At 46.8% G+C, this 18,854-nt stretch overlaps 2 protein-coding genes across 2 annotated transcripts in view; one reads left to right on the top strand and one right to left on the bottom strand.

Annotated features, from left to right (window-relative positions):
* LRRIQ3 (leucine rich repeats and IQ motif containing 3) overlaps window positions 1-5,573 on the bottom strand; it is a 31,966-nt gene extending 26,393 nt beyond the window's left edge. Inside the window, exons 1-3 of the mRNA XM_044302373.1 lie at window positions 5,370-5,573; window positions 3,733-4,011; window positions 575-898 (exon numbers count right to left, since the gene is read on the bottom strand). Of these exons, the coding sequence (XP_044158308.1) occupies window positions 575-898; window positions 3,733-3,987 (579 nt within the window). The 5' untranslated portion in view covers window positions 3,988-4,011; window positions 5,370-5,573. The remainder of the gene's footprint in view (window positions 1-574; window positions 899-3,732; window positions 4,012-5,369) is intronic.
* Window positions 5,574-7,693: 2,120 nt separating this feature from the next.
* Window positions 7,694-18,515, top strand: FPGT (fucose-1-phosphate guanylyltransferase). Its single transcript, XM_044300380.1, has 4 exons — window positions 7,694-7,817; window positions 11,691-11,858; window positions 13,411-13,503; window positions 16,246-18,515. The coding sequence occupies exons 1-4, from the start codon at window positions 7,745-7,747 to the stop codon at window positions 17,673-17,675; spliced, it is 1,764 nt and encodes a 587-aa protein (XP_044156315.1). The 5' UTR covers window positions 7,694-7,744; the 3' UTR covers window positions 17,676-18,515.
* Window positions 18,516-18,854: the final 339 nt, after the last annotated feature.

The raw sequence follows: 18,854 nt of genomic DNA, 5'->3' as shown, positions 1-18,854 counted from the left end.
CAGTAAGAGTCTAATCCAGGACTCAACTATTGCTTCATTATCTGAATATTTGTTTGAGGGGTTTGGATTCCCAAGATCCCCGATGAGTCTTCTTTCTGTTGAGGAGTTGGATCCATACTTATCAAATATGGACCATCTATACTAAAACTAGGACATCAACATTAAAGGGGTTTCCTGGGAATAATGGATTTGAAGCTAGCTAGCTCGGCCACATGAACCCTGAATACAGTCATTCGCTGTAGTGGTCCATGAGTGTTGTGACCATGCCTATGCACCACCGGAAGAGAACAGTGCCTGGACCGAAAGATGGCCACAGTGAAGGTGGTGCCGAGGACTGGAGTGGTGTGGAGCAGGTAAGTATGAATCTTCTGTTTCAAGGGGAACTTGCTAAAAATCCATTATTCCCGGAAAACTCCTTTAAAGTCTTCATGGAAGAGTAATCAATGGTGCCATGACTACGTAGAGTCTCACCACCACGGTTGCAAAAATTCTACTTTTCTTGCGTATTTGCCCCTTGGAACGCCCGTGTGTATCCTTAGGATAAAACTCAGCTAAAAGCTCGACCTTACGTTACCTTGCTAGACACCGGTGACATGTTGATGCGTAAATCAGGACTAAGAGCCTTGAACTTTCCCTGGAGGCTCCAATCCTCAATGATTTCTTCATCGGAAACCACAAATTTATCCAAGGCTTTCAACGACCATATGCTATTGACCACTATGTGCCGGTAACTCTTCTGCAGGCTCAGCGGCGTGTCATACAGCGTCAGTCCAGCGAGACTGGGACAGGAGGACAGCGATTCCACATTGTCCACACTTCTGATCCTGTTGTCGTGCAGATACAGCAGCTTCAGGTTCTTTAATGGTCTCCAGAACTCCTGACCTGGAAGATTCTGAATCTGAAAGAGACGTGAACTGTAGGAATTACTCATAAATGGTCCAGAGGGGCGTAACATGAAACTGCATGGCCCAATGCAAAATCCTGGGGCCTTCTTATGTGATACAGGGTCTTTTGGGCCCCCCTCAGGGGCCACATATGTGGCCCCAAGAAAGGCCTCCTATGATCAGTTATACAGTATATCCTATTCTTTGATCAAGACCCTTCATAGCATAACAAGCACAGCGCCATACATTGTATAATGGCCATGTTTGGTACTGCAGCTCAGTCCCATGTGCCCAGTGAACATGATGTCACTGGCCTAGGAAGATGCAGACGCACTCACCTAAGCATTGTGGCCTCTTCAAACAGCTGACTGGTGGGAGTGTTGGAGTCATGGCCCTACCGATCCTGAGGATAGGCCATCAATACTTATCTCCTGGAAAATAATTTTCTTCTGAGGGACACGCCAATTTGCTCCATCCCAAGCACCAATTTCTAACTATATAAAGAAGATGCATTCTAATCCCCGCTCTTCAGATCCTTCCTCTGTTACAATAAGGCTAGCTCCTCCCCTGAGGAGCCAACAAATTCAAAAATGAATCCAAAAATGGAGCTGGGTGCAGTTAGTGGATGGTGCAGACTACCAAGCAGGATGCCGCTGAACAAGGGCTCGTACCAGGATGGCAGGAGGACCCTAATTCGTTTTGTTACAGAGTATCCCTGACATTGAAATATAACGTTAGAGTTAATCACATTAAATTTTCTACATCTTAAAAAAAAATGATATTTTTGAAAATGTTCATCTCGAAGCCGGAACAGGACAATTTTCCCCAGACTTTTATGAAAATGTATATTTAAATTACTTTATTTTTAACATTCATTTGTTCATGCAACAATGGACAGCGCGGTCACCTGATCGCACTTATGGACCTGATTAAAAGCACTGTCAGCTGGGCGAGAGGAGAGAGGAGATAAATTATGCTCTTGCAATTAAATTGTCCTTATTGTACTTCAACATTAAGCTTCCCGGGTTAGTCACTAAAAATAAATGAGACGCTGTGAACTCTTTTCATCATCTGTTCTCAAAGTGAGTTTCGTACCCAGAAGTTAGAGGAATGTCGTAGTTTCTTTATGTGTTTTTTTATTTTATTATTATTTTAATTATCGGATGCTGATGATAAGTCATTGTATTGGGGCTGTGCATCTGGTAAGCCTATGGGTCCTAAAAGATTCATTATTTCAGTACCTGTTAACCCTTTAAGAAGCCTCCTGTAAGCCTATAATGTCAATTACTCTAATGACAATTACAGGTGCCCAATGTATACAATATATCGATCGGCACAGCGGGATATAGAGTGGCGGTGCGCGTGTCGTCCCAGGGCAGGCGTCCCATGTAGATAAAAGGAGAGAAGGACCGGCACTCGCTGTTGGTATATAATCTTGTGATTTATTGTCACATTACAGTGACGCGTTTCGGCATCGGTTTGATAAAGGCAGATTGTATGCCGAAACGCGTCACTGTAATGAGACAATAAATCACAAGATTATATACCAACAGCGAGTGCCGGTCCTTCTTTCCTTTTAATTACAGGTGCCCATCCCCTGATCATTGTGGCCCCTACTATGGCACAAGGAAGTTCTTAAAGTCCAGGGACCGTCCCTGGAAATTGTCTGACGCATCACTTACTCCATAGACATCAATGTATTTAAAGGGGAGATCCCATATTATTGGATATGCCATAAATGTCCGATAGGCGTAGGTCCCGCTTCTGGGAACCAATTCCTCTGTCAAGAACGGGGCCCCACTGTGAATAGGACTGTTAGGAGACTTAAGGAAACAGCCGAACGCTGGATCGGTGATTTTTGGAAGTCCCATAGTGGTGGATGGAGGGGTGGTCACTCTTCATTCATTCTTGAGATAGTAGTGGGTCCTGGATGTGGGACCAGCACCTATCGGAGATTTATGGCCTGTCCTATTAATGACCATGTGGGAATACCCTTTTAAGGGGTTGTATGAAACAACATGGCTACTCTTGTCCATGGACTGTGTCTGCTATTCACGTAAATGAGGCTGAGATGCAATACCACACTCCTCCTATGGTCAAGGGTGGCACTGTTGCTAGAAGAAACAAACCCTTCTTTTTCTGATCTCATACAACCGCAACAAGATGTCATTGCCCTTTAAATAAAAGATGAATAGAATTTTTGACATTTCAATATGGCCTGGCTGTAATACCAGGCACGGCCTGAGGGACAAAAGTGGCGCTGTTTTTGAAAGAAAGCAACCATGTTTCCTTAAGCTTATAAAACTTTTATTTTCAAGTTGGATTTCCCCTTTAGCTAAAATTGGTTGTATAGAACTTTGACACTTGAATGAAACTCAGCTGCAATACCAGACCCAGCCTATGGATATGGGTGGCGCTTTTTCTGGAAGAAACATGTTCTTCTTTGGATATGTACCATTAAAGTGCTCATCCAGGATTAGAAAAATGTGTCTGCTGTCTTCCAAAAACAGTGCCACACCTGGGGCGTTGCAGGAGAACCTCATTCACATCAATAGGGCTGAGCTGAAGGACTAAACAGAATTATTTACCCTGGAATGAAGCTAAGCTGCAGTACCAGACGCAGCCTATGTGACCCGGGTGGTGCTGTTAATGGGGGAAAGCAACCATGTTGTAGGGCCACTTGAAGATGGATTTCCCCTTTAAATAAAATGGCTGGAGAGAATTGATATTCCATGAATGGAGTAGAGTTGCAATACCAGGCACAGCCTAAGGACAAGAGTGGCGCTGTTGCTGTAAAAAACAAAAGCTATGTTACATTTTAACTAAGTATGTAAAAATATTTACCTACCTGATTCCCGTGCAAGTCTAACGTTACGATCTGTGCGCAGTTTCTCAGCGCGGTGATGTCTGTGATGTAGTTGTTAGCCAGAGAGCAGGCCCTCAGGGCGGCGCAGGCCTCCAGCACCTCCACTTGTCTTAAGAGCTGTTTGCTTAAACATAAAATGACAAGTTTCTCGAGCTCCGCCGCCCGACGATTACCCAGCGAGCGCCCGTGGTCAAGTACAAGGCTCTCCGAGGCGCAGATCAGATAACTTTCCTCCATGTTGTCAAATCATCGGCCGGGAACCTGGAAATATTCAGACTATATGGTAGTATTATGTGGGGACTACATGGTAGTATTATGTGGGGACTATATGGTAGTATTATGTGGGGACTACATGGTAGTATTATGTGGGGACTATATGGTAGTACTATGTGGGGACTATATGGTAGTATTATGTGGGGACTATATGGTAGTATTATGTGGGGACTACATGGTAGTATTATGTGGGGACTATATGGTAGTACTATGTGGGGACTATATGGTAGTATTATGTGGGGACTATATGGTAGTATTATGTGGGGACTATATGGTAGTATTATGTGGGGACTATATGGTAGTATTATGTGGGGACTATATGGTAGTATTATGTGGGGACTATATGGTAGTATTATGTGGAGACTATATGGTAGTATTATGTTTAGAATATATGGCAGTATGTGTAGACTATATAGTAGTATTATGTGGGGACTATATGGTAGTATTATGTGGAGACTATATGGTAGTATTATGTTTAGAATATATGGCAGTATGTGTAGACTATATAGTAGTATTATGTGGGGACTATATCGTAGTATTATGTGGAGACTATATGGTAGAATTATGTGGGGACTATATGGTGGTACTATGTGGGGACTATATGGTAGTATTATGTGGGGACTATATGGTAGTATTATGTGGGGACTATATGGTAGTATTATGTGGGGACTATATGGTAGTATTATGTGGGGACTATATGGTAGTATTATGTGGAGACTATATGGTAGTATTATGTTTAGAATATATGGCAGTATGTGTAGACTATATAGTAGTATTATGTGGGGACTATATCGTAGTATTATGTGGGGACTATATGGTAGTATTATGTGGGGACTATATGGTAGTATTATGTGGGGACTATATGGTAGTATTATGTGGAGACTATATGGTAGTATTATGTGGGGACTATATGGTAGTATTATGTGGGGACTATATGGTAGTATTATGTGGGGACTATATGGTAGTATTATGTGGAGACTACATGGTAGTATTATGTGGAGACTATATGGTAGTATTATGTGGGGACTATATGGTAGTATTATGTGGGGACTATACGGTGGTATTATGTGGGGACTACAGATGACAGACTCACCTTTGCACTACCTCTGCTTCTGTAATGCTCCGGTCCGGATACATGAGATAGTTTGTAACTATGTAACGTGTTACATATATGATACAGCTGTGTATGATGTCACCTGCTGTGTATGATGTCACCTGCTGTGTAATTACCGTACTCCTGCTCCTGGAGTGCTACCCGACTACTGGGCTCAGCCGCAGCAGGGACATGGGAGCCCAGGGTGTCAGCGCCCATTACAGCACACATTACAGGTGGCAGCTACAATTACCTGAGCTCTGCCGCTTGTCTCGCGCTGGGTAGTCCACCACATACATGATGAGAGTTACACTCTGCTGCCATGGAAACCACAACAAGCCTTAAAGGGCCAGCGCCACCAGGGCTGACACGCCCCTTCATTGTCAGACTGCAGGCCCAGAAGGCAAATAGTTAACAGGCAGAGGTTATGGCGGAGCTTTTCTTCATTTATAAGAGCGACGCTTCTTTATCTGTAAAGAGAGATTTACATAACAGTTTATTAAAGATCTGAGAAATTAGCAGTAAAATTAACCCTTCCAAAGCCAAATTATAACAGGGCGTTAGGAGTGGTGTTTATTCTGTCTTGACATTCTGGATTTATTTATTTCTTTGTTTGTTAAATATTTTCTTGGAGAAGCAACAGGAGGTTTTGTGTTTTAACAGCATTTCTAGGGTCATCTGAGGCTGGCACTGTGTTATAGGGTCTCTGAGGTTGGCACTGTGTTATGGGGTATCTGAGGCTCGCACTGTGTTATGGGGTATCTGAGGCTGGCACTGTGTTATGGGGTATCTGAGGCTGGCACTGTGTTATGGGGTCTCTCTGAGGCTGGCACTGTGTTATGGGGTATCTGAGGCTGGCACAGTGTTATGGGGTCTCTGAGGCTGGCACTGTGTTATGGGGTCTCTGAGGCTGGCACTGTGTTATGGGGTCTCTGAGGCTGGCACTGTGTTATAGGGTCTCTGAGGCTGGCACTGTGTTATAGGGTCTCTGAGGCTGGCACTGTGTTATGGGGTATCTGAGGCTGGCACTGTGTTATGGGGTATCTGAGGCTGGCACTGTGCTATAGGGTCTCTGAGGTTGGCACTGTGTTATGGGGTATCTGAGGCTGGCACTGTGTTATGGGGTCTCTGAGGCTGGCACTGTGTTATGGGGTATCTGAGGCTTGCACTGTGTTATGGGGTCTCTGAGGCTGGCACTGTGTTATGGGGTCTCTCTGAGGCTCGCACTGTGTTATGGGATATCTGAGGCTCGCACTGTGTTATGGGGTCTCTCTGAGGCTGGCACTGTGTTATGGGGTCTCTCTGAGGCTGGCACTGTGTTATGGGGTCTCTGAGGCTGGCACTGTGTTATGGGGTCTCTCTGAGGCTGGCACTGTGTTATGGGGTATCTGAGGCTGGCACTGTGTTATGGGGTCTCTCTGAGGCTGGCACTGTGTTATGGGGTCTCTGAGGCTGGCACTGTGTTATGGGGTATCTGAGGCTGGCACAGTGTTATGGGGTCTCTGAGGCTGGCACTGTGTTATGGGGTCTCTGAGGCTGGCACTGTGTTATGGGGTCTCTGAGGCTGGCACTGTGTTATAGGGTCTCTGAGGCTGGCACTGTGTTATAGGGTCTCTGAGGCTGGCACTGTGTTATGGGGTATCTGAGGCTGGCACTGTGTTATGGGGTATCTGAGGCTGGCACTGTGTTATGGGGTATCTGAGGCTGGCACTGTGTTATAGGGTCTCTGAGGTTGGCACTGTGTTATGGGGTATCTGAGGCTGGCACTGTGTTATGGGGTCTCTGAGGCTGGCACTGTGTTATGGGGTATCTGAGGCTGGCACTGTGTTATGGGGTATCTGAGGCTGGCACTGTGTTATGGGGTATCTGAGGCTGGCACTGTGTTATGGGGTATCTGAGGCTGGCACTGTGTTATAGGGTCTCTGAGGTTGGCACTGTGTTATGGGGTATCTGAGGCTGGCACTGTGTTATGGGGTATCTGAGGCTGGCACTGTGTTATGGGGTCTCTGAGGCTGGCACTGTGTTATGGGGTATCTGAGGCTGGCACTGTGTTATGGGGTATCTGAGGCTGGCACTGTGTTATAGGGTCTCTGAGGTTGGCACTGTGTTATGGGGTATCTGAGGCTGGCACTGTGTTATGGGGTATCTGAGGCTGGCACAGTGTTATGGGGTCTCTGAGGCTGGCACTGTGTTATGGGATATCTGAGGCTGGCGTTGTGTTATGGGGTATCTGAGGCTGGCACTGTGTTATGGGGTATCTGAGGCTGGCGTTGTGTTATGGGGTATCTGAGGCTGGCACTGTGTTATGGGATATCTGAGGCTGGCGTTGTGTTATGGGGTATCTGAGGCTGGCACTGTGTTATGGGGTCTCTGAGTACTCCGTGTGATAAATAGTAAATGGTTTATATTATGGCATATCCCACATATAACGCACCTGGGATCCCCCCCTTCCACGCACACAGCCCTAGTCCCGCCCACTGGGTGACGTCACAGACTAACTGCAGTAAGTGAATAGAACGTCTTCGGGCCGTGCCCTTATCAAACATGGCCGCTGCGGAGTTGACGTGTAGGTGACGTCAGAGGTCGCTGAGCTTGTGACTTGTATCTACCTGTTTCTGCCCAGCCAGGATGTGTGACCGAGGAGCTGACAGTCTGCAGGGGGAGACCCGGCGTAGGCTGGCACGGTACAGCGCCCTCAGAGGTACAGGCATGGCGCCCACCTGATATCTGCCCCCTCCTATATGTCTGCAGCCTCTTCTAGCAATGCTGGGGGTCGTAGTACTTGACTTCCTCATTTTAATTCTGCAGTATATTATCATTTCTGTAAGGTCTCTGTGGTGAAGAGGATAATTACCTGTTTACTATGGTGGTCAGTTACTTGACTTCAGTCACACCATGCAGTTTTAGGGACGTTTCTTGAGGTCACCGTGTTTAGTGTACCGTCTGCTTCAACTCAACGTGTCATAGAAGCGCGGAAACTTGTCCCAGGAGATGAGCGTCCGTGTTGCCCATAGCAACCAATTAGCGCTCATCCTGAACGGACACTTGCGCCCTTATTTATTGCTGTGGGCATTAAGGACACGCCCTTTCTCTAGGACTACGGACACGCGGAAAGAAGACCTGTAGGAAGTGGCTCACGTGTCGGCAACGTCTGCAGTTGTCGTAAGTGGTGGCGCCCCCTGCAGGTCCAACAGGAGTCACCATGTCACCGGACGCCGGTGTATTACCTGACAGGGGTCATACCGGAGGACCGCATGGTGACGATTCTGCACTGGAATATCTTATAGTTATCTGGTTCAGGAAAAGCTGGGTGGACGATTGGACAAAGAATGTACAACCTGGGCCAGGTAGGTAAAGGGGGACACCAGCCACCTCAAGGCCTCGTTCCCATTCGGAGACCTGGCAGACTGGTCCGGCACAGAGCAGCATTGCCGGATCCTCTCCTTCATCGGCGCCCAATTTCCAGCATAAATGGCGGTTTTCGGACAGACAAAAAACATCACATGCAAAATGTTTTATTTTTTTTGTCCGGCCGTCAGACGCCATTTGCGCTGGATCAGTCTACCGGATCTCCAAAACGGAGATGTGAACACGACCTAACCCGACAGATCTAACGTTTCCGAGAGGATGCACAGGGCTAACGTTTCCGGATTTCTGCAGCGGATCTGCCCCTGGGACGCCCGCCGATCTGCACGAGGATTTAATCCGTTCACTGCTGCTAATCCGCTGCTTGTCTTCGTGAAATCCGTGAAAGAATGAACCCATTCAATATTCTACTCACTTTTTTTTTTTACATTTCCTCAGCTCAGACAAACATCTGAAAAGCCCTATTCGCTTGCACAGCGGTGGAACGTTAGCGGGTTTTGTTGCAGAATCCTGAATGTGTGAACAGAGCCTGAGATTGCAGTTCGGGGACTGCGGTAATGACAGCGGCTCGCAATTAATGATGGATTCATAGCAACACAAGGGGGTGCTCTGTACTGAGCCGTGGGTGGAACTAATCGCTGGTCTCTACGCGCAGCGTTTCCAGAAATAGACATGACTGAGGTCTCATATACATGGTAAAGCTGCATGCACAGAGCCGATATGGCGGCACTCTGTATTAAGCCGGAGGGGATGTCTGTGGGGTCCATATAAAGCCGAGTTCACATCACCGTTTAATTTTCCATTCTTCTGATCCGTACATACAGATCCTGTGCATGAGTTCTGCACGTTTGGCATCCGTTTGAGTCATTTCCGTCAGAGATCCGTTTTTTTAGACTAGGAAAAAAAAGCAGTTCATAGGATTTTCTGTTCTTTTGATTATTCAGAACAACAGAAAATGAAAACGGTGACGTGAACTTTCCTTTAGGCCTCATGCACACGACCGTCTGTATTTTGCGGTCTGCAAAATATGGATCCACAAAAAATACGGATGATGTCCGTGTGCATTCCGTATTTTGCAGGAACCGGACAGATGGCCCCAAATAGAACAGTACTATCCTTGTCTGTAATGCGGACAATAGTAGGACATGTTCTGTTTTTTGGCAGAACAGGCATACGGAAACGGAATGCACACGGAATAACTTTCTTTTTTTTGCGGACCCATTGAAATAAATGCTTCCGTATACGGTCCGCAAAAAAAACGGAACGGACATGGAAAGAATATACGTTCGTGTGCATGTGAGGCCTTAGGCAGATCTGTAGGGGTCCCAGCAGTCGGACCCCCACTGATCTGCTACACCCTGTGGACAGGTAAATGTCTCATCTGTAAGGCTACTTTCACACTCCGTCATGGATCTGCACAGACGGATCCGTTCCGATAATACAACCGCCCGCATACGATTCTGAACGGATCCATTTGTATTATCTTTAACATAACCAAGACGGTCTTGAACACCATTGAAAGTCAAAGGGGGACGGATCCGTTTTCTATTGTGTCAGAGAAAACTGATCCGTCCCCATTGACTTGCATTGTGTGTCAGGACGGATCCGTTTGGCTCAGTTTCGTCAGACGGACAGTAAAACAGCCTCCAGAGCAAAATGGAGACGGAACGGAGGCAAACTGATGCATTCTGAGCGGATCCTTTTCCATTCAGAATGCATTAGGGCAAAACTTATCCGTTTGGGGCCGCTTGTGAGAGCCCTGAACCATTCATTTAATACAGAATGCATAGTACAATAGGGCTGGAGGGGTTAAAAAAAATAATATTTAACTCGCCTCATCCACTTTTTCACGCAGCCAGCTTCTCTTCTTTCTTCTCTTTTTCAGGACCTTTGATGACATCACTACGCTCATCACATGGTCCATCACATGATCCATCACCATGGGGATGGATCATGTGATGGACCATGTGATGAGCGCAGTGACGTCCTACTGCACAGCAAAGATGAAGACAGAAGAGAAGCCGGGCTGCGCGAACAAGTGGATGAGGTGAGTTAATTTTTTTTATTTTTTTAACCCCTCATCCCTATGTTACTTAGTATTTTGTATTAAGAATGATATTATTTTCCCTTAATGATCAGGTCCCCATCCTGATCGTCTCCTAGCAACCATCTGTGACAATCGCACCGCATCCTCAGTTGCTTGCGGATGCTTGTGATTTTCACGCAGCCCCATTCACTTCTATGGGGCCTGCGTTGCGTGATAAACGCACAATATAGAGCACGCTGCAATTTTCATGCAACGCATAAGTGATGCGTGAAAATCACAGCTCATGTGCACAGCCCCATAGAAATGAATGGGTCCGGATTCAGTGCGGGCGCAATGCGTTCACCTCGTGCATTGCAACCGCGCGGAAATTTCGCCCGTGTGAAAGGGGCCTAACAGGGCCAGGCAGTGTAAACGTGATCACATCTGGTTCTGTTAATCAAAGCGCAGAGGGCGCGGCAGTTGCAGAGAGAGCAGAGCCTCTAGGTGTAATGGTAACACCCCACCATGGACAGCATCACACGGGTCTGTATTGCCGCTATTTGGGATTTTGTGCCAGCTGTGATATGGAGGCAAAAATAGGTCTGTATTAGGGCTTGTTCACACGATCGTTGGTGTCCCGATTGCAGTTTGCAATGCACGGGCACCTTCCGTGGGGCAGACGCATGGGGATCGCAGACCCATTCACTTGAATGGGTCCGCAATCCCTCTGTTCCGCAAAAAGATAGAGCATGTTCTATCTTTTTGCGGTGCGGAGGCACGGAACGGAACCCCAGAAAGCACTCCGTAGTGTTCCGTTCCGTGCTTCCGTTTCGCATCTCCGGATTTGCAGACTTATTGAAATGAATGGGTCCGCATCCGTGATGCGAAATGACAACAGAACGGAGCCCGTGTATTGCGGATCTGCAAATGCGGTCCGCAATACGGGAACGGGACACCAACGGTCGTGTGAACGAGCCCTAAGGTCTCATCTGAATGGGCACAATTTCATTCTGTTTGTCTCCCCCGCTTAGGAGGTGCTTCTGCACTGATCAGGTCCTGCAGGAGACCCATATGGAGGCATCTTGGGACTCGTTCCCTCTTGACATCCTCAGGATTATGCTTCCAGCTGTAATAGGCCAGGCTCGTGTTCTGATTCTCCTTCTTTCTTCCCCCCCCGTCCAGGTAGAGACGTGCAGGCTGGGGAATTCTGGGACGTGGTTGTCATTACAGCGGCCGACAAAAACCAGGAGCGGGCTTATCAGCGGCAGATAGCTGATAAAGTGGCCAGGAAAGAACTTCCTCTCCAAGTTCGTTATCACGTTTTCTCTGATCCACCGGGACCAAAAATAGGTGAGCTCTTCAGCTATTTTTGTAATTGGTAGTCTTAAGCCCGGAGCAGCGCTTCCTTCTGTGGCTTTGTGTCTGCCGCTGTGCACACGGGTTGCCAATTAGCGTCTGATCTGAGCCTATAAATATCCTGACGCGCCTGAGCCTTATTGTTAGTTAGAGAAACAAACCGGCGTCGTCCCCTCTAATCTTCTCTCCACAACACTTGACTTCCCAAATAACTGCTGCGTGCCCCCACCGGGTGCTGCCGCTTAATGAACTGTCACCGAATCCTCCCCCCGGCATGAGCACGTCACTGCAGGCCGGCTCGGCGCGCACACCGCGCAAGGAAACAGCGCCTCTTGTCTCTGTGTTATGTGCACACATACAGTGGATATAAAAAGTCTACACGCCCCTGTTAAAATGTCAGGTTTCTGTGATGGTAAAAAAAAAATGAGACAAAGATAAATCATTTCAGAACTTTTTCCACCTTAAATAAATGACCTAATAACTGTACAGGGGGGATGTTTCGGAGCTGACAGATACCTTTTAAAGTGAATCTGTCACCAAATGTATCTTCATAAAACTGGCTGAGCACCTCTCAGCTGAGTTTAATGGTGTTGGTCCCCTCTCACTATGAGCCCGCCATTCTGAGAAATTCTCTTTTTGATAATATACAGTGAGACCCTAAGTGCAACGAGGGCAGTGCCGTTGCACCCAGAGGCTTAAATCACTGTCTTGCAGGCCACACCCCCACCACATTGACTGGCAGGGCCAGGTAGTGAAGACATAATCATGCCTGGTCCTGAAGTCTCTTGCCTGCGTGTCGGCTCCAGTGTTTGGAGCAGGCGCAGTGCAGAAGCACCCTGCCGATAAATTCTGTGCCTGCGCCAAAGACTGAAGCCAACATGCAGGGGCGAAACTTTGGGGCCAGGCGTGATTACGTCTTCACTGCCTGACCCTGTCAGTCAAAGTGGTGAGGGCGCAGCCTGCAAGAGAGAGATCGGAGCCTCTGGGTGCTACAAGGTGCAAAGGCACTGCCCTCGTTGCACTTAGGGTCTCATTGTATATTCTTCAAAAGCAAATTTTTCTCAGCAATGCGAGATGGGACCAACACCATAAACTCAGCTGACAAGGGGGCATCGCTCAGGTCAGCTGGTTTTCTTGAGATGATGTTGGTGTCAGAATCCCTTTAAGGGGTTATATAGTAAGAATATTATATAGCGTTACTTTTAGACATTGGAGCCGCAATGGGCGTTTTTCTGCCTGCAGGTTCACACTGTGTGGATTTATATCGCAGATCAGCAGCCAATTCCAGTGCAATAGAAGAACACGTAGCTGAAACCTTCTACACTGAAACGAGTTCTCTCCTCAGTTTCACCCCTGAGGTGTATAGGATGAAGTCCGCAGGGAATCGGGAACACAATCTGCATGCAGAATCACGTGTGCGCGCGGATTTGCCACAAGATTCACGCGTGCAGTATTGTCTCTCATCTCTGATGTATTTATTTAGGTCGTTGTCAGCTCTGGAAATGTTCTAACCTAGAATTTCTGCATTTTGTTTTTGTGAATGAAGGGAACGGCGGCTCGACCCTGTACGCCCTGCGCTGCCTGCAGCAGCTGTATCCCAGTGAATTGGACTCCTATACGGTGATCCTGATCCATGCAGGTCGGTTTGTAGGTTTGTCAATCACAGCGTTTCTTTGGTTTTCTCATTATACAAGGAATAGTTCGCCGGCCTGGGATACACGTTTTTTTTTTTTCCTTTAGTCAATAGGTAATCTCCAGCAATCTTGTTTTAACTAATTAAACATAATCAATGCCCTTAAATTGAATGGGTCTCATAATGATTTTCAATTATCTGAACATCCTTCCCCGTGTCAAGGAGAGTTTGTCTAATGGTCTCTGTTGGGGTCAATCTCTGCTAAGGGCTTCATATTCAGACTTGGCTTATACCTCTGCCGATAGCGGATGAGTGTCTGATTGGCGGGGGGCCCGACCGCTGGAGACCCACCGATCACAGGTATGTGAATGCAATAGCGGTCATGAATGCGCGCTGCATTTTTCAGCTCGATGGGGCACGGGCACTCTCGGACAGTCTCTTAGTGACATGAGTGTCTGCTGCTCCTTTCAGACAGGGAAAACGGGCCCCCATTGTCATGATTGGCAGGACCCCCACTAATAGGCAGGACCCCCAGCAGTCCTCTGCTAATCAGACACTTATCCTGTGGATTGTCTTAATGAGACAACCCCTTTAACAAGTAAGGATCCTTTTACTGGATCGGGTCAATTATGGAATGTTTGTTCCTAATAATTGGCCTTTGTAAAAGTGCCGCCAACCACCCGACAAATGAAAAAAAACATTTGTTAAGGCTCTTTCACACATGCGTTTTTCTTTTCCGGCACCGAGTTCCGTCCTAGGGGCTTAATACCGGAAACAAACTGATCAGTTTTATCCCCCTGCATTCTGAATGGAGAGCAGTCTGTTCAGGATGCATCAGTTCAGGCTTTTTGACTGTTCAGGACGGAGATAATATCGCAGCATGCTACGGTTTTATCTCCGGCCCAAAAAAACAAACACTTGCCCGAATGCCGGATCCGGCATTTTTTTCCATAGGAATGTATTAGTGCCGGATCCGCACTCAAATTGATGGATCTGGTATTCAGGTCTGCGCATGCGCAGACCTTTAAAAATGTGAAAAAAATAAATACCGGATCTGTTTTGCCTGATGACACCGTAAAAACGGATCCGGTATTGCAATGCATTTTTCAGACTGATCAGGCATTTTTCAGACTGATCAGGATCCTGATCAGTCTGAAAAATGCCTGATCAGTCAGAAAAAATTACATCCGTTTGCATACAGTTTGCCTGATCAGACAGGCAGTTCACCCTTAGGCTACTTTCACACTGGCGTTTTGGTTTCCGTTAGTGAAAACCGTTCAGGGCTCTCACACGCGATCCAAAAACGGATCAGTTTTGCCCTAATGCATTCTGAATGGAAAAGGATCTGCTCAGAATGCATCAGTTTGCCTCCGTTCTTCTCCATTCCGCTCCTGGAGGCTGCTTGCAACGTTTTGGTGTCCGCCTGACGATGCAGAGGCAAACGGATCCGTCCTGACACACAATTTAAGTCAATGGGGACGGATCCGTTTTCACTGACGCAATCTGGCACAATAGAAAACGGATCCGTCCCCCATTGACTTTCAATGGTGTTCAAGACGGATCCGTTTTGGCTATGTTACAGATAATACAAACGGATCCGTTCTGAACAGATGCTTGCGGTTGGAAGCATTTGTGCAAATCCATGAGGGATCCGCACCAAATACGAGTGTGAAATTAGCCTTAGTCGTGTGATCTTTCGGCATCTTTCCTGTAACACTAAAAAACCTTGTCCGTCGGCAGGGCACTGCCCTGTGTAAATAGGGGTTTGCTGCTCAAGAACAATGAAAATGTATGGGAAAGAATGATCGTAATGCTGATCATCCATCCCCGTACACCAGCATTGATTTCCAGATGTAAATACAGTAATTGGGGATTAGTTTCCTCAGACATTAGGTTTGCAATATTGCATCCACACGAAGGTTAAAAACCAACCACTACGAGAAAAAAAATCCTGTCTGGTGAATAGGATCAGAATAAATCCCACCCCAGGCAGATACCTCCGATAACGTGTCACATATCCAAACCCCAATTAATTTAAATGAATTACCCGAGTCCCTTAGTGTCACCAGTGCTCTTACAGTATAGAACTCTTTTCTATGCTTATGGGGAAGCCTTCTTTTCGGTAAATGTGGTGGTCGCCCCATTTTCATGCTTATGTCAGATCTGTGTATTGATCATTGATATATGTAGTAATCAGATTTCTCCTCGAAGCCATCTTGTCAGTGATTCTTAAATGCCTTTTACCTGGTAAGATTCCCTCACTCCAGCACCATTAATCCAAATCCTATGCGGGATTATCATAGCACTAACCTGATTGTCCATAGGGTCCTAACGGTAAAGAAATATCTGCCTAAAATCTATCTAAAAGATAATTTAGCCTTCACGTAAATCTAAATTAAACATTTCCTATCCTGTTGGTTCTACAATTTCCATGCAGACTATGCATCTCCATGGTTACAGACTACAAACAAGCACTGTGTAGTCTGATCCTGCAGTTCTGCTCCCTCCTTTTGAAAGTATGAGACTGCAAGACCGCAGGATTACACTGCACAGAATATTTTTTTTCTGTCTGATACCATGGACACTCATTAATGAAGACCCTTTGCAAAGTTTTATTTTAGATTTACTGAAAAATTTACTGAAAAAAAAAATTAATCAACTAGTCTGGCATGTTTGAAATGCTTAGTATAGTTACCTGTATATTTCTACTTCAGTTAGATATGATTATTCCTTTTTTTCTTAATATAGGCGGCTACAGTCAACGATTACCAAATGCAAGCGCTGTGGGCAAAATTTTTACAGCCTTACCGTTCGGTGACCCCGTTTACCAAATGCTAGATGTGAAACTGGCCATTTACATAGATTTCCCCTCCAATATGAATCCTGGTGTATTGGTCACCTGCGCAGACGACATAGAACTCTACAGCAGCGGGGAGGCGGCCGTCACGTTCGATAGACCGGGGATCACAGCTCTCGCTCACCCGTCACCTCTGGAAATAGGGACGACACACGGGGTGTTTGTGCTGGAAAAGTCCAAGTCTGAATATAAAGATTTACAATATCGAACGTGCAGATCCTACCTACACAAGCCCAGCATTGACAGAATGCACGAGGCAGGGGCCGTCGCCCAGAACCCAAAGAGACCTGGCCTTTCGATGACCCAACCAGTAGTCTCCACGTCAGAAGTGGTTTACACCGACAGTCTGTATTACATGGATCATGGCACCGTGAAGGTGTTACTGGGGTTCTTTGAAGAATTAGGGGTCATTAACTGTGAAATAGATGCCTACGGGGATTTTTTGCAAGCCCTGGGGCCCGACGCAACATTGGACTACACAGAAAACACGGCCAACGTCTCAAAAATCGAATCCCAGCTCGCGGAAGTGAGACGGAAAATCTATTTTCTCCTTAGAGGAACGGAATTCACTGTCATCGTCTTAAATAACTCCAAATTCTATCACATCGGGACTTTGCAGGAATACTTATATCATTACACGTCTGATACTTCCCTCCAGGCAGAACTTGGATTACAGTCAAAAGTTTCTAGCATCGTGCCGGATCAAGATGAAAATCTTAGTCCAAAGGCCTGCGTCATTCAAAGCCTATTAGATGCAAAATGCAAAGTTTCACCTCACACAGTCATTGAATATTCCAAGCTGGGCCCTGATGTGTCCGTGGGGGAATACTGTGTTATCAGCTGCTCATGCATAAGTATTAGATGTGTCATCCCAGACAAATCTTTCGTGAGTTCATTAAGTCTGATGATTGATGGCCAAGTAATGTATGCAACCATCTTGTTTGGCATTGAGGATAACTTGAAGAAGAACGTTGGTTCCTTGTCTGATCTGAACTCGCTTCAGATATTTGGAAGAAACCTTGTTCAGCCTCTGGAGCTCTGGGGCATCCAAGTTTCCGAAGAGCTTTTCTCTGGCGACCAAAAGTCTTTGAGTTTATGGAACGCCCGTATTTTCCCCTGCTATGCAACGATGGAGGAATCTGTCTGGGCCGCCGTGGAGATGCTGAAGGCGATGAACAGCAAGTCAGCAGCAGATCTTGGAGATGCCAGGAGGGTTTCCATCGAGGAGATGTTGTTGTATAAAAACATTAATGAAATGTTGAGCTTCAGACAAGCCCTTTATGAAGAAATCCAGACTCAGCAGCAAATAGGAGCATCTTAATGATGAGGAGCCATATCTGTGACTTCTAAAGGTTTTTTTGTAGGCTCTTAGTGACTGTGCTGTCTGGGTTGTTTATAACTGCACCGAAAATGGCATCAAAGACACAACCGCCGCAGTATGCGGGGGCATTCACTTAAAGGGGTTGTCCGGAATTGGGGACTTTTTTCTATTAGTACAAGACAGACATACACATAACATACATCCATGTCCTACCTTTTCCACATGTTTCTGAAGCCCCGTTTTTCTATAGGAAATTCTTTGCCGGAAGTGAAGTTTTCTTAGACTCGGTGACGTCCCGGGTCCCTTGCAGGAGCGCTGAAGCCTCTTCTTCCGGCTGCTCAGGGAGCCCGGTGATGTCACTGGCACTGATGGGCGGGCTTTAGCGCTGCTCTAACCAGTAAAACGGCTAGGGCAGCACTTAAGCCCGCCCATCAGAGCCGGTGACGTCACTGAACACACTGCCGGGGCGGACGCCTTCTCCCGGCAGTGTGTTACTGTAAACAAAAGAGCCTTTGCCCTGCGCGATTTAGCGCAGCGCAAAGGAGAGCATCGGAGCATGAACTGCTCTGATGCTCAAGTCAGAGGGGCAGCCTGGGTGAAAATGGAGGTACGTCCGGGTTCAGCTCTGAACCCGGACAACCCCTTTAAAAGGGTTTTCCAATAAGCAACGCTTAAATGGGTTTTACAAGACTTTAATACTGATGACCTATCCAGAGGAGTATCTGATCAGTGGCGGTCCGACAACAGGGACCCCTGCCGGTCAGCTGTTTGAGAAGGCACCGGCGCTCCTGTGTCCTAGATCAGTGATGACACGTTCATCGGTCACGTGGCCTAGGCGCAGCTCGGCCCCATTGAAGTGAATGGGGCCGAGAGGCATACCAAGCACAGCCACTATACAATGTACGGCGCTGTGCTTGGTAAACTGCCAGAAGGAGTGCTGGTGCCTTCTCAAACAGCTGATCGCCGGTGGTCCCAGTATTAAAATCTTGGAAAAATATTTTAACACCTGGGACCCCCTCCAGTCTTCAGAACAGACCGATGCCCCTCCATTTAAATGGAGCTGCAGTCCATCCAAAGTCTGGAGGAATGACGAGGTAGCTGTGCTCAGTTGTCGATCCCATAGACCAGGCATGTCCAAACTGCGGCCCTCCAGCTGTTGCAAAACTACAACTCCCAGCA

The sequence above is a fragment of the Bufo gargarizans genome, chromosome 7 (assembly GCF_014858855.1).
Source record: "Bufo gargarizans isolate SCDJY-AF-19 chromosome 7, ASM1485885v1, whole genome shotgun sequence".
NCBI lineage: Eukaryota > Metazoa > Chordata > Amphibia > Anura > Bufonidae > Bufo > Bufo gargarizans.
This window is presented reverse-complemented; position numbering and strand designations above follow the sequence as displayed.